General features: G+C 36.0%; 1 protein-coding gene across 8 annotated transcripts in view; it reads right to left on the bottom strand.

Annotated features, from left to right (window-relative positions):
• The window catches only part of LOC150080594 (neuronal acetylcholine receptor subunit alpha-7-like), a 267,604-nt gene that overhangs the window by 69,450 nt on the left and 181,329 nt on the right, over positions 1 to 16,825 (bottom strand). For all 8 annotated transcript variants that reach the window (XM_090381719.1, XM_090381717.1, XM_090381718.1 and 5 more), the window contains 2 exons: positions 15,000 to 15,256; positions 4,403 to 4,597 (listed from right to left, as the gene is read on the bottom strand). In XM_090381719.1, the coding sequence (XP_090237845.1) occupies positions 4,403 to 4,597; positions 15,000 to 15,256 (452 nt within the window). The remainder of the gene's footprint in view (positions 1 to 4,402; positions 4,598 to 14,999; positions 15,257 to 16,825) is intronic.

Genomic DNA, 16,825 nt, shown 5'->3' on the forward strand with positions numbered 1-16,825 from the left:
TTCTCCGATAAACTTATAGCATATAAGTCCTTGATTACCAAATCAAAGTAAAGGGGCTAGTTGACAAGGCTCAGTGAGCTCAGAAGTTGCATTGTGAATGAATGGCAAGCAGTATTACGGCTTGAGTCACGGTGCATACTTTCCACGATGTGTTTTCATCTGGAGAAGATCTGACGAGCAGTTCAGACCATAATGAACTACCCAAGCTGTGAAGTTCATAAATGGCACCGTTGTTGACGTGCGTGGGGGGAGGGATTTTTCGCGTGATATGTCTCATCCACTGGTTGTAGCGAGTCTTAACTTCATGTCCTGAATAACGCTGTGTGTTCCACACTGTGATAAGTTTATGGAGCCCATCCGCAGAACTGCTAACAGGCTGCCGTCCTATGGCACAGAGCACGACTTGTGAACTCATGGTTTTCGGACAAGAGCATCAGGATAAAACTCTATCCATCACGCAGACCCATCTGAACCCAACGAAGTATCTGTTCAATGAACTAGAACGCCAGATTCTGGCGTGCCTGAGAAGGCCCTCTCCTTTTCTGGAATTCACCCTTACTTTTGAAAAAAATAAAATAAACTGCATACTAATGGCTTCTTACCAGAACTAGTAAAAACTATTCATCTATTCATACAGTAATTAAGGTTAAAATCGTGGCCAGCCCGGTATTAATTTTCTTAATAAATGCATGTTCCATTCTGAGTTATGTGTTCCTTCTGATAGGATAGGGTAGGGTATTCCTCAAAGCAGATAATAAAATGTCATCTTAACACAAAGTAAATCTGAGATTTTTGGAAAGTTTAGCAGGTGCTATTGCATTTCAGTTTGGATATAAAAACGTTATTCCAGTCATTGTCAAATATTGCGAAATCTGTTTTGCACCACACACACACGCACATCAACACACTACAGGTGAACACGTCTAAAACCTACGTTGTTGCTTTTTAAATGGTTACTTAATTCCAGCTCATTTCAAATAGCGATCACTGTTCTCTTATATAACGAGTATATTAAAATGGTGAAGGACAGTTAAATGGTAAAAATATGGTTGTATTAGGAAACAAGATTGAATCTTGTTTCCTAATACAATTGAATCTTGTGTCTCAATGAATCTATATTGAAAATGGTCCATTGTATCACTATTTTCTGAATTTGAAAATGTTGTGTGTAGTAGCTACCGGCATTTTATCAATTTCATCTCTCATTTTTAAACAGCATTTTTCATAAAGTGGATGATGCACACAGGGAAACTCCTCGTAGTTGTCCAGCGTTTGAATCCAATTTTACGACCTTTAATACGCTATGGTTTTCGAGTAATGTTTAATTTGCCTGTTAATGGATTTCTATATTGCTTTAGAAGAATTGAAGAGTCAATAACAGAACAGGAGTTAACAGGAATTGAGCACAGGTTACAGAATGGTTGGAGAAATGCTATCCGGGACAAATACTTCATGATATTAAGATATATTAGGATTCTTCTTATCTCTTTCTAGTGATAAACTGAAAACGACATTGGAAATTTCTGAAGGAGACCTCCTAAACTCAATATTGTTGGAACCAGTTGCCAAACACACCTGGCACATAGCTTGCATACGCTCTATTACAGATCCTTCTTAATATACATAAGATGCTTCTCCTTCCGAACTAAATGTATGATTTAAGTTTTAGAAATGTTTGCACCTTATTTAAAAGTAATCTTAGTTAATTCTTGTCGTTTGTAATAAACACGTACGGTGTTTGAATTACTGTAGGGAGTAGAAAAATTCAAACTTCATTCGAAACACCAACATTTCGGGGAATGAATATTTTTTTCCCTTTGAAGCACTTACAATAACCTGCAGTAATTAACGTCAGATAAAATTATCATTATCGCAATAAAACTCACACAGATCCAGCAACAATTTTTGTTACTGTCTTTGTGATGAATTTATTTCGGTAGTATCCTAAAAACTGTTTCCTTCCCACAAAGAATGTTAAAGGAAATGTTTTGAAATGAAAAGCAAAAATTAAAAATTAAGGTTAATTATGAGACCGTCTTGCTAAGGGGAATGAGACAGGTAATTATAGACTGGTTAGTTTGATCTCACTGGAAGGAAAGGTCATGGAGTCTGTGGTTGAGGGCGCATTAGAGGATTATCTTGAGGGGTCTCGTCTTGTAATATATCTTGCGAAAATCTTGTTTGACCAACCTGAATAAATTACTGTGGCGTGACCAGACAGAAGTGCGGTGCAAGAAATAATTTCAACATCATATACTTAAACGTTAGCAAAGCTTTTGGCACGATTCCACATGAGAGGTCGCTGTACAAGCTGGAGCGTATCGAGATTATAGGAATGATATTGAGGTAGATTGAGTGATGGATGAGGAAAAAGAGGCAGGGGATTGCTATAAATGGCTATTCTTCAGAGTGTAGAAGGGTAATACGTGGGATTTCTCAATGTTCGATGCTAGCGCCTCTCTTATTTTTAATCTTGAATGATAGCAATATTCTACAAGATATATGGTGTCAGAGCAATGATGTCCCACACATTTGGATCTAGGCAGAAAGAGGCTATAGTTCCATTATATAAGTCTATGTTCATACTGCATTTGTAACATTGTGTTTTAGGCCTGAAGGTTGCATCTAAAGAAAGCATAGCTTCTTGAAAGAGTTCGAAGCCAGGTGACTGGTCCTGTGAGAATATCAAATGGACGTCTATATGAGAGATTACAAAGATCTGGGTTACGGAGCCTGTAAGGTAGGCATTTCAGAGGGTAGGAAAGATCTGATTGGGTATATACACCAGTGAAAGGGAGGAAAGAAAAATAAAGGCCGATGGAATTGTGGAATTTTCACACTGAAATCGGACAAAAAATAGGAGAAATAAGTATAAACTGTTGGTGAAAAGCTAATAGAATGGTCCTCGCTGACCAAACGTAAAAGGGATTTTACGTTTAGCTAGCGTATTGTCGATCAGTGGAGCACACTGCCTAGCAGGATAATCGAGGTTGATAGTATGTAAAAATTTATGAATTAGCGAAATTATTACCCCCTGGAAGTGGAAAGAGCAGTGTGCAAGTAGTTGGTTTGGAAGCTGTATGGTGTCAGATTAGTGATTTAAGATCATATGATGTCAATCAATCATAAGAGTGATATTTATTATACCAAGGTTCTTTTTTAATTTTTATTTTTTTTGCAGCTAGCAAAGGCCTTGTTGACTTGCATGTTTTATTGATACTATAATATTAACGAAACATAACAAGATGAATTAGCAGGTTGGTTTCGTACCCAATGACACAAACTGTACAACTGAGCAATGCATTTCACTTGATTTAGATGAGGCATCATCCATAATTATCTATACGAAGGTTCTCAAGGACGTTATGATGGAAGGGCTCGAAATGTACACCTACACTTGCGACTACCATCACTTGAAACAACTTCTAAGATTCCTTATATCATCGGTGGGATTTGAACCCAGATCGTTTTCCCAAGAAGATATAAAATACTCTTTCGTGGTGGCCATTAACAAAGATGGCATCTTTATGTAGTGTCTTTTCACATCAAAGTAAAGAACTCACCTTTGAAAGTATCGATGGTCTGTATCATTTACTAAAATTGCTATTCATGTTCGAACGAGGTTATGAAAATGAGGCTGGATGATTTAAGTAACCATTTGACACAACAATTGAATTTTTCAAAAATAAAATAGTAATAATAAAATAAGAGACACACAGAGATGGTCAGAACCTAGTGACAGCTGAAAATTTAATTTTAATCGAGGTGTGCTTAATCTATTATAGTCTACAAGTGAAAAAACAATGCCTCAGTAGATGTGGGTAATCCAGCATTTCAATGTACAGCCTTGTATGGCGTAATATCATTAAGAATGCTGATGTTATATTATTATGGGTTTCTATTATGAGCATTCAAGTTTATTGAGAAAGAAACTCAATAATTGAATTCAGGACTCTTCCGAAAGCAATAGTCTTAAGTTGACTACGCTCTGAACTCCTGGAATACAGAGAACACATGTGAATTAACGCTCACTTCGATATCAAACTCCCAACCCTCCGTTTTGTTTTCAAGTACAAAGCTACTCATAGGTTCTGACCATTTGTTCAAAAATGCATTACACTTGAGATTACATAAAAACGAACAACTATAAATAAGTATCAATCGTTTACGTTACTGATGTAATGAGAGAATACTAATTTCCCAATACATTTCGATTAAAAACTGGAGAGGTTCTTGTAGAAGAAATTAGAGACGCGAAGAAGAAGTGCAACTTTTGATTACTGTTGACATATAATACCAGTGTACCAAACAGCTTTCTGCCACAGCGTAACCGCCATAATATCAAGTGTTATGCATTTTAATAATCCTCAGAAAACGCTGAAATACATTAGAAAACTACTACCTAAAGTTAGCTTTTCTCCTGAGTCTGGGGGCAGTGTGAAACCCAGGAGTGTCATAGATGAGATGAGAACACACGGAATAATGAGGTTGAAACCGTAATACAAAGTTCGGCGACGAATATGGATGGTGAAAGTGATATCCACGTACGGCTCCGGACAACAGGCATAAAATATCTCGTTGCGTATTCCTGGCAAACCTGAAATTACAACAGACCCTTTCAAAAATCCACTTATGTACATTGTTTTATTTTTACATGAACATGATGTTTTTACATTTCAAAATATAATTACATAAGATAGGAATACATTAATTGTACTTTATAAATACGTCTCGAAAGCAAGAGTCATCAACTTAAATACATTTAAAATTTAAATGAATGTACAGCCATTTCTTAACATAATCATGTACACCGACTCCGAAGTAAAGCATGTATTTCCATTATCAATTAATTTAGTAAATCCTGGAAGAAATTTGTGGGTTGCATCGCTATCTATTCCTTAATGAACCGTAGTACGTGCTTTAGAGGCTGCACGTCTAGACGTTAGAAATTAGTTTTTGTTTGTGTTTAGCAGTAAGTTATTCAAAGTGTTCGCTCTAAACATTCCTATGTCATCGAACAGACGATGTCCAATATGCTAGAGGTGCACTGTAATTGCGTGTAAATGCTTGCAATTATTCGTTTAAGGGCCAATAAAGTGTTCCTTCGCTGCGGTTATAAACCGTGAAATAATTTTTCTTGCTTCTAGAATAAAATTCAATTGCCCTAAAACGACATTTAAATTGTAGCTTTTATTTAATGTTAATTCTTGGACAACAGTAATGTCTACTTACTTCTTATGCATTTCCTTTCAATTTTTATTCCTTGTATGGCTTTATTTCTTGATAATATATCGTACTTTTCAACATAAATGGAAGACTTTATACAGATTTTTTCCATTGACTAAATTGGACTTTCTTTCAGATTCATATCATCTCTTGCCCTCGTGGGTAACACAGTTGGTAGGATCGCCGTCCTCCCGCACCGGGTGGAGAAGGCCTGCGTTCGAATCTTGTCGATGAAGTAAGGATTTCTATTGACCTTTATCACAACGTTGGCTGAGTTAGTCGATCTCGATCGAGGGTAGCGTAGTTTTTTCTCCCGGAAACTCGGATTTTTCGTCCAGCAAACAGAAAATCGACCTCATAACACACTAATTTACAAACAATATAACTGAGCAATATGGCCTTAGTCGCTGATGCTCTTAAAAACCCTAATCCAACAGCAACAATATCATCTCTTTAAGCTATCCACAGAATTTTTCTTTTTTCATTTCATTAACGGACTGTCGATATAACCGTAAATATTTATTATGATTCCTGTACAACACAGTAACAACATACACTAGAAATGATTAAACAAATGAAACAATTTTACAAAGCACCGACAGCTTAACAGAGTAGATAATAACAAGGAAAGGTTCCTGTACCACACTGACAGTTTCGTTGCAACAAGAATACGAACAATTGCTCAATTTTAAAGGCAGATGAAGAGGCAGTGTCTCCAGGATCCCACATCTCGATGTAGAATCCTAAGTTAGTATTTGCTAGAATTCTCTCTCGGAAGAAGGAATCGACGAACAAGGTAATATCACCCCTGATGTAGAAATAGTAATTCATCAGAAAATGCAATGCTGGGATATTCACAGAATCAAAGGCCGAGTAGATATCTAAGTAGGTGGTGGACACACTATTATCGCATGCTATGATTAGCTAAGATCGCTTATTTCCACACCATGGCCTGGATTCAAACACCGTCTCGTTTTATATGGGTTATTTCCACGGAAGCTGAGTTAATCGGTTTTAGGTGAGGGTCACATGACTTTGCTTCTCCTACCTCCTAAAATCGCCGGTTTTTCATCCCTCAAACAGGAAAACCGACCGTGGAACACAGTTTACAGACAGAATATACTGAATATTGAGGCCTAAATTATCTCTGTCTGTTATAAACAAAACTGTACTGATTTCCAAACTTAAAGGAACTAACAGAATTTTCCATATGAAATAAAGTTAATGGAAAATTTATGTTGTACACATGTTAGATAGAAAGCAATCCTAAAATTAGGTCAATACAGAAAAAATATATTTTTTCACATATACTCTTACAAAATCATCACTCTGATGCTAGTTACTGCATTCTGTGCGATGAAATCTGAAACAGTGTAGTTCATTTGACACTGGAGGAGGCATAGGCCGCTGTAGCCTAGTGGTCAGGCGCGCGGGTGCATAAGTACACGTGCCTTGAGTGACCGGGGTTCAAGCCCGTGACTACTGAATACGGTGCTGTTTCTTGTATTCTGTCTATCTTGTGAACTCCTCTGATCATTTGGTCGTCCCGGAGTATAAACAGAAAATTTATTTATTTATTTATCTGGTGATATGAAGTGATATACTACGAGAAGGTTGATATATTCAAATATACAGTATTCTCTAAAACGTATCCGGACATACGCAGGTTTTACATTGTTCGTGACTATCACTCCAATAGCATATCAAACCCCCCGTCCCCTTGGGCAGTCTTTCCACTGACGAATGATAGACTGTAGCGGGTATAGTCACAGTTCCTCCGCCATAACAGTTACCATTTCAGCTACGGACGTGGGACATGTTGATCTTACCTTCACCCGACGTTCTAGTTCATCACATAGGTGATCCATAGTGTTAAAATCGAGACTGCACCTTGAAAACTTGAATATTTTTCAAGGCGCGGGGTATTGAAAATTTACACAAAGATAATTAATTTTTTGTCCCCCATCAGTTTCATGCTGATGTTTACCTCATTAACAGACTCAGTATTGCCGTGTGCTTCTTGTAGGGTGTGGGGATGACTTATGCGAATGTGCTCATTCAAGTAATTCCACAGAAAGAAGTCAAGCATTTTAAGTCTGATGATCTTGGTAGCCAAATTCTGTTCAAATTCACTTGATCTGTGAAATTAGAGTACGACTGCTGGTACGGACCGATGTGACTACAAATTCTGAGCAGAATTGCTGTATTGTCATCTTTCTGTATCGTCAGATAGGTAGGACTAGATACCTACCATCTGCTGGCGTTGTAATCATTGGCTGACTTTGTATAGTTCTTTGAAATACATCTCTTGTCTTCGTCTCCACAAATTGGGATATCATATTTGAATGGAGATTAAGGAACCGTCCGACTGAGATTTTAACTGCCTATGTGGTGTGTTTGTGCCATAGGGCCATGAAACATTACTCAGATGTGCCTGATAGTCATGCACAGGCCAAATGAGTGAGGCATAACCAGCCTACTCTGTTATATCAGAATGGTGTGCACATTTGAATCAGTTACTTGATTCTTGTATGCAGTTTTAGTTCAAAGGGTAAGTGGGAAAATTTGACTGTTTGTTTACCTTAACTGACGTAGCCCAGTGGTCAGGAGCGAGAGTGCATAGCACGCGTTCCTTGAGTGGACCGGGGTTCAAGCCCGTGATACGATAAATAAATACGATAAATATTTGTATTGACGATTTATTGTAAACTCCACTGACTTGGTTGTCGTGCCGGAGTATAAACAGAAAATTTTTTCACCAGTATAGCGGTCAAGCAGCTCACCTTTATAGAAACGGGCAAGATTTAGCAAAAAAATATCAAAATGGTGAAAGAATCAACTAGAGCACTAGGACAAAGAACCATGGGTTATGATCGAGATACTACAACAAGATATCGAACTGCCTTATAAAGGCAGTTCAATATCTTGTTGTAGTATCTCGAAACAGTACGAAAAGAGATAAACATCCTGAGATCATTGTGGGGATTGTTCTAGTAATGATATCAAAGGAAAGGAGACCTGAGCAAGGTGCATAGTCCAGCCACGTTACAACTGGAAAATGTTGATATTCAGATGATACCTGAGAGCTCTATATACAGAAAGTCGGGCCATTCTCCAGAAACCAAATCCTCTGCTTCCACTGTCTCACCCTTAGTAGATATAGTTCCCATATCAGAAGGGCAAAGGTTAGTTTCTTTAGGGACATCTATGGGTATCTTGCAATTAATTTTTGCATTATCTTACGTTAAATTAAATTTCTGCATTTAATGTTTCTGTTTTAGCTTCTCTAAGTTGATTGTAATACTTAATAAATGAAAGTAACTGAAATAACGTTTTATTTTTCTAAGATGACGCTTCTAAAGTATAACTGCAGTTAAGTTAAATATATTACAAAATTAAATTACATTTAATTTATTGTAATGAAAGCCTGCTAATCAAGTTTTATTTATTGTTTTTTTTTTTTTTTTTCATTTCAAATATATTGGCACACTTGTGTCTGCTTGTTTTGTAGATTCCAGAGATGGAAAAACGATTATAACTGGCGAGCCAAATATGTTTTGGATAGTTTCTGGCATGTCGCAATTTATTTTAATTGGCTATATAATTAATAATAATTATACAGTAATAATGTAGAAATGAGGGTCTCTCAAAAACACTAGATAAACACATTTAGTTCTCATCTGATATTCTATTAAGTTTAGAAAATCTAGTTTTTTCCAGCGTTTGTAATTATAACATCTAAACTTCCTTGAAATAACAGACCACAGACAAACATAAAATTAGGAATTCTAAGATCAACAGTCGTACATATTTCCATTTTAAACCTCACAGCTTCAACTGTCTCAGTTTTACAATTCAAAACAGATCTTTGAATCCCAAAATTAATTAATCAGCTTGTTCAATTAATTACGAATAATAAATTTCGTTTGGATAACTCGGGAAAAATATGAAATTATTGTATTAAGAAATGAGCTTGGATGAAGCATCAATTTTCAACCACTTGATGATATTATTTAATTTCCCAAAGCGCCTTTAGAAAATCTTCACTTGCCCTGATTAAACTCGGGCGCATATCTGTATTATCCATCATGTGACCGCTCTATATGTCATTAATGTCGTTTTTTTTTTATCCTTTTGGTATTATTTCGTAGTAACACAAATCTCTTTTTCTCTCGTTGCTAAGCTACAGTAATTTGCCACGTGATAAATGATGTTCCGTAAAATTAGCCTTCCGGTATTAATTTTTCATTCTTTTTTGACTGCGGTGATTTTTTTATTGCCCCTACGAGAGCAACCTCGCTAGACTTTAAATCATCCCTTCGATTTTTCTCTGCAAAAAAAAAGGAGACTTTATAGTGGATTAATAATAAATCAGGCGGCACAGTGTAGTAGGGACGAGTAATGGGAGGGCAACAGATAGAGAAAACAGTGAACAAAGCAAAAACATGGCTGACTCTGTGGTAACTCCAAGATTCAATGTTTAAGTTTTATAGCGTGAGTTGAAATGTGTAGTTGTCATTGAACAGTTAACTGTATAACTTACAAACAAAGAATGCGAAGAGTAAAGGAGTAGATCTGCCTTACCTTGATGGTTCATAGCAACCGAACAAAATTATGAAAATTTTAAACGTGACACAAGAAGCATGACTCCATACGTTGAACACTAGTAATATTTAATGTCTTTATAATTATATTTTGTTGTTTTATAACGAAGGCTTTTCTTTTTAAATTAGGCACAACCTGCCTTTTCACTAATGGCCATAATATTTCCCCGCCAGCTCAAAAAACGTTGGAAAATGAGAGAGTCTTTGGAAAATCAGTCAGTCACTGATTTTCCAAAGACCCTATCATTTTTACATTACTTAAGATCCAGACTACATTAACCAGAAGTTTCTCGACTGAAATCCAAACCACTGCCAAATAAAAATAACTAATTTCTCCAGGACTTCTCCTATATACGATTTTTCTAGTTTCTTTCCTTCTACAAAGATTGCCATTAGATCTAGTTTTCGTCCGAACTGAAAGCTGTTTTATTGAAAAGGGATTTATCGATATTCGCCAAATGTAAACGTTTATTGTACCTAAGGCAGATCTATTCCTTTACTGTAGTACACGTACTAACTGACAGTCTCTGAAAATTGCGTTTAAATATTTCTCTCTTATTGTGAGGAAAAAAACTAAACATAAATCTTGGAGAGGGACATTTTTATTATCAGAAAGACACCCGAAATTAGCTTCCTTGAAAGCAACAGCGACAAATAAGCTTGGACTCTTTGTACGCTAACCAGTAGATCAACAATGACTAGGCTGGCTATTGTGAAACCAATGCCTATCCGTCTCTTTAATCTCATCCTCAGAACGAAAGCAACAACTTTTGAACTGAAGAAAGCAGATTTCCTCCTGACAATCTCATATAGCCTTTGTTTCTGTGATTTATTTTTCTCTTCGATGTTTCTTATATTCAAATAACTCTCGGTTTTTTCTTGGTCAATTTCCTGCTTCTTAATTATCTGATTGCATCATTGCAGGAGAAAGCAAAGACCAATATTGCCTTTGGCTCAATGTTTTCGGTTACTTCAGTCACTTACCCATTTTTTAATTCACCCAACGCGACTGAAAGCGAAGAAAAGTCTGCTCCCTTCGTGTCTCTCTATCTCTTAAATTTGTTTTCTTGTTCACCTATCAACTGATCACATTCTCTCAGTAATAAAATAGATTAAAATGGAAGAAATAATTTATTACTTTTTTCAAAACTAGAAAATCCATTTGCCCTACTTTAAAATCAAAGTCGGTACCTTAACCTCTGATATTGAATAAATGAAAGCGTATCAAGCAAATATACCAAAACAACTTCTCCAAGATCTCTTTTTGGTTCTCACATCCTCGATGAGGTTCGCAATCTCCTCGCTTTTTTGATACGAAAAGGAATCAAAATGAAGAGATGAAAAGATTAATAACTTTCACAAAATAATTTAAAAAACTGAATAAAACAAAGTGTTTCTTTGGCAAAGAAGCTGATGGCATCTAATTAATGTGTTCATTTTATTCTTGACAAATTAAAGCAGAAAAAGTAGTGTGCCTCCAACCATTCATTATTCATGTTCTTGAGTGAGACTCAAAAAAATAATCAGTTTTTTTTTCTTGCAAGAAGGCATCTTTCTCGTTTATAATTCCTTTTCTGAAAAGATTTTCTTATGGTCTGTCATCTTGTTTACGGAGGAGGTATATTAAAAATAAATAAATTACTCGAGGGCCTTCCTTTTGTGAGTAATAATGAATCATAAGAAGTACGATGTTTGCGAAAACGCTATTAAAATAAGCGAATAGTTTTAGCTGCACAAGTGGATCATTTGTTTAATGTTGTGAAACCTGCAGTGTATTTTTAAAGATAGTGGTGAAATGCGTGTGAAAAATAGACACCGTTAGGTTTCGAGTACGCTAAATAAAAGTATTTTGTATCCATTAATTGGCATATAATTACTTAATATGCGCTTCATATGGTTGAATGAAAGATTAACAATTACTCTGTTACATCGTGAATGTTTTAATCAGTTGGGCACTGTCTTTAACCGTATAATTTACATTCGAAGGTTGCTCAATGCAGAACTGTAGAGAGAAAATAACTGTGGAATGAAGCGCCACCTTGCTACTAACATTCTAATGGTCAGCTTCCTGAGAGATGAACTGGAATTCGTCTTAGCCAGTTAGATCAATGGTTTTTCTCAGCTTAGACTGTGGAACTGTTTCAGGACCATAACTTGACAGGTAAGCAGCGATTCATTCTTCGAAAGGAAAATGCCATTTACTTTTTAAAATAATATTGAGAAAACCCATGACAACAGCAAGATAATACATAAGAAAAATCCATTGCCATGAGAAAATTTAATGATAATCTTATTATTATTTAGAAAGGACGATAGGAGGGTGTAGTAAATTTGTTTTTACATCTTTTCCGTTATCCATCACGATTTCATTAATTATTATTCTGTGGTAAGGGTGTTGGTATACACAGCGCAAGAGATAGCTCATCTGGTGGGAGTCCTGTGATGAATCCCATCAACTCTGTCCTCATAAGCCATAGTTCTCGATCAGTGTGGAGATGTGAGTGCATCAACTATTTCAATTAAATGTGTCGATTTGCTCGAAGAGCCGCTGAACCGATAGGGATTAGTTAAGTGTCTGGATCTGCGTATACAGTATGAAAAAGATAAAAATTTCATTATGTATAAAATATTTCTGTCTTATTGATGGAAGTAAGAGACTTGGGCAACCCCTACAGAGATGATAATGAACTATATTATGAATTAGTGATTCATGTGTTCACAGTGTAATTAACTACGTTTTGACTACTGTTGATAGATATCAATTAAGTTATGTTTGGAATTAATTTTAATATTGATATAAATTTCATATGAATGAAAATATCCGAGAAAAATAAAGTAAATTTCAGAAAGGAAAAATACTTGTTTACCACCTGGCTATCTGAATTAGTAGTAACGAAAGATGCGACTGAAAACTTAATTAGAAACTTAAGATTTCATGTCTTATCAACGCGAACTTAGTTTATTACATTCAGATAAGGGGAGAGGAACATCAGCAGACACTTAAGTATTGTTCAGGTGTTTCTAGAATACGATAGAATGCAATGCTGATTATTATAATCTGTGTGGTGGGCTGCTTGCTTCCAATCTACATTTTCTTTGTAGTTCAAGTGATGCCCTCTATACATTTGTAAACAAAAGTGAAGCGTCTTTACAAAGGATGCGGAGGAAGATCAAACGATTGAAAGAGCGTCTTGGTTTATCAAATTATGCAAAAGTTAAACAAGTCTCTTACTTCCATCAATTATTTACCATTATTACAGCAAATTAATCAAATTGAACTTTTTGAAATGTTTCAAGTTTGTAGGTTTTTATTCTCAAAAGAATATTCGAAGAAACATCACTCGAGGCAAAATTAAATTGTTAAAATCAATTTTCCAAGAGTGAGTGGAAAGCACAGCTGATGCAAACAACAAATTTGTAGCAGAGCGCCCAGTTTTCCATACGAGGTTATTAAATTGCGACTACGTCTAAGTAGCAATCTAATTATGAACATCAAGTTTTATCCGAAGATGTCTGAATGCATTTCAGTTTAAGAGTATCGCGTTGTCGACAGTGAGACTTAAGAAACCCCAAACGAATTCGTTCAAGGAAATCGGAGAGATACTGAGGCTTATTAGAATCCCCTGAATTTACTACTTTTGCCTATTTTTAAAGTTAATCTGGGTCATAATAGAAAAATGGAGAGATAATAACGAATGAGATAAATGATGAGAGAGAAAGAATACGAAAAATAAAAACGCACACAAAACCATGAAGTAAACATTGCAGTCGATTTAATCCATTAGTCATGGGTAGGTTTCTTTCAAATTCCACCTTGCGATTCCATTAATAATTCAGTTATTTAAAGAAGGAATTGACAAGCCCTAACTTATGATATTTTTCTATAGCTGCTAAATGAAGCTATGAAACATTTTTTTTCCCTAGTAGTATGTTCAAACGTCTGTAGGTTCACCTGGGATTTACTTTGTGCTCATAATATATTTATACTTTATTTACATAAGCACACCAAACAAAAAAAAAAAGGCTCTATTCTACTTTAAGTTAATCTTTTACATAAGGAATTTTTCAGATGTATTACTGTAATCCTTCTTCAGTGCAAATTATTAACATAGAAGTTATACATAAATTGTTCCTTCCCGAATAGCCCAGTGATGGCCACTGTTTTTCCATGCCATGCATGAAATGCCTGTAGCCGAATAACGTTGAAATGGAAGAAATTATTATGAACTTTTTTCCCACAAAAATTTGGCCCAGTTAGTCGGTCTCGGGAGGGCGTTGTGTTGGTTTTTCTTCAGAATTTAGTCCAGCAAGGAGTCAAACTGATCGAAGAAAACACACAATTACAGACACAATTTACGGGTATACTGGCACATCATGATCTCAAGTCTATTGGACATCAGTATATTCTGGTGGTTGACATACAGAACAATAACAACAACCGGTGTGAGTTATACACACTACAAGACACAGCGCTACTTTAATGCCATTCCAGGACTATATTTTAAACTTTGAAACCTTAGAAATGCTACAAGAAAAATTTCATCGAAAGTGCCAAGACTGGTGTAATGCAGTCAATGGAAGTTGTGTTGAAACCTCGATAGTGTCTTTACATATGAGCTATTTTGACGATGACCGGTATGTGGATTTATTCTTTTTCTTTCTTTTTTATAACATGCAGAAACCATTTCATAGTTTCTGCATCCCTTTTTCTTAATCAATGGAGTTATTCTACAGTCGGTAAATTGCATGTCATTGTTGATCGTCCTTTTGAATTGATTCATCTGCATTGTATTGAATTGAGTGACCTGAGGTTTACCTTGCTATTACTCTGAGCTTTGACTTTTTTTTTTTTTTTTTTTTTTACAAGAAGAGTCTGCTATTCCATTTTCATCGCCTTTGCCAAAAGGTGTTTCTCCCCTGGTTTCTTTAGTCCAAGTGACTAATGAGCGTCACACTTTGAAACGTAAGGGATGAATACGTTGTGGCACTTTAAAGTGGCTTCTCAGTGTTTTATTAATTTGGCCCGAGTACTCCAAGTCTGAAAATTTCGCTGTGGAATATGACATTTAAAGTTCGTATATGCAAAAATATTAGGCTTTTACCAACATCTTATGATATAGTTAAGAATCTGTTAATTAGGGACCATGCAATATAAAAGTGTATACTCACCGATCAGATCCCATTCTCCATTCGTGATATAAGTTGACAAGTCCCCACCATCTTCGCTGGCCAATCTGAGGTCCAACTGGAAGCCATCGTATGTCCACGAACCAAACTTCATTTCGCACTTCTGGTCATCAAACGGAAACCAAGTGATGTCAATCTTGCACGTGCTCTTAAAAATCCCCGGCGGTATGAAGGTGCAGCTGCCATTATTTCTAACAACGACGTTTGTGGGAAATGTGCTGTCGATCTTCTCGTCTGCGCTGAATAAGACATGATTGGGCTTACTGATAGTACCAAGTATTCATTTCATTCAGTTTTATGACAACTCTTGCAATCCATTTTCACTTAAAATAAAACTTAACTCTTTAATAATTACTTTACTAAAATTTGTTTGGTTCAAACAAGGCACAGAATACGATAATGTCTTGCAAGCATGCATCAGCAATACATTTATAGAACTGCACGCTGCTGTTTCAGAATTACAATTACAGGTACCGATGCGGATTTTGCGATGGAATCTGTCGCATGTACTTTTTGCCAAACATTTACTATATTTTAAAATTACGGAGAATTAAATTAAGCTAATTAATAATTTAAAATTCTAATTTGAAATCAATATTCAAGAGTAGAAAATGGGCCTCTTGTCCAAGTGATAGTGACGCTTTCGATCTCTTGCTAAAGCTATTGTTCACAATCTGTCTATCTTGTTTCCATCTTCTTTCAGGTACTGTTTCCATCTTCTTTCAGGTACTGATGGTTCTATTGCTTCTTAACCCAAGGCTGGCGCACTAGCATCTTACATTTCCTCTAAATCTTGCATTATCTTAATAAATCACCCGCTACCATGATGAACACATTTCACTGAATGCCTCTCTAATTTATGGGTAAAACGAGATTAGAAGAAACCTGAGAAATCTTGATAACAGCCAGTCTCCAGGATCCCGATGGTACTTCTCTACTTCATTTTAAAATCTTGTGCTCTTTCCTGTTCCACACCTACGCCCTCTTTGTATGAAAATTGCTCAATTTGAACGAATCCTTAAAAAGAGAAGGAACAAATCCCTGACTTCTAATAATCAGGCAGCATTCAACACTTTCCAAATTAATGGATGCATCTCTTAAATTAGAGCTTTTGCACTATCTTGAAGCCTTCGGCTGATTAACGCTCGCCAATATGGATGGAGTCCATTATTATAATTATAACATAAAAAGTATATAATAATGTGCATTAAAATAGTATGACAATTATGGTTAAATCAATAAATAAAACAATTAATCTCTGGACATATAGTAAACTCAGTTAAGCATTAACATTTGAAAACAGACTGCACTTCTCCGAGTCTTTGAAAGAGTGCATTTAATCTCTTCCTGCTACCTCATCTTCATAAAGGTCACACAGAGCAGATAATTATTTCTTGTGGGTAGTTTGTGTTCCATGAAACTCTGGCATAATGATGGATTGTTTTAAGACTTTCTTGGAAATTCTTGTTTGGCGTACTGGTTTCAACCCTGCGCACACTAAAGGACTCTCTCTTTCTCTCTCTCTCTCGTGTCACACTCTCGCTACTGTATGCTGCCACTATTGGATTCCATGCATTTCTGATTTGACAACCGATGCGTTTTCTTTCGACTGCTTATCAGCCCACGTCATCTCAAAGAAAAATCCCAATTACGTAATCTGTAACGGGACAGTCACGCAATGCAACCGTGTTTTGAATTTCTTACGCTTCACATCTGCTCTACGGCATGCGCATTCAAATGCGAGTCGATCGTGCTGCAGGGTCTTCTTAAAAAAGCAGCAACAGTTTTAAATGCGCATATTTCCTTTT

Source organism: Mastigoproctus giganteus, chromosome 9 (genome assembly GCF_048544385.1).
Source record: "Mastigoproctus giganteus isolate SK-2022 chromosome 9, ASM4854438v1, whole genome shotgun sequence".
NCBI lineage: Eukaryota > Metazoa > Arthropoda > Arachnida > Uropygi > Thelyphonidae > Mastigoproctus > Mastigoproctus giganteus.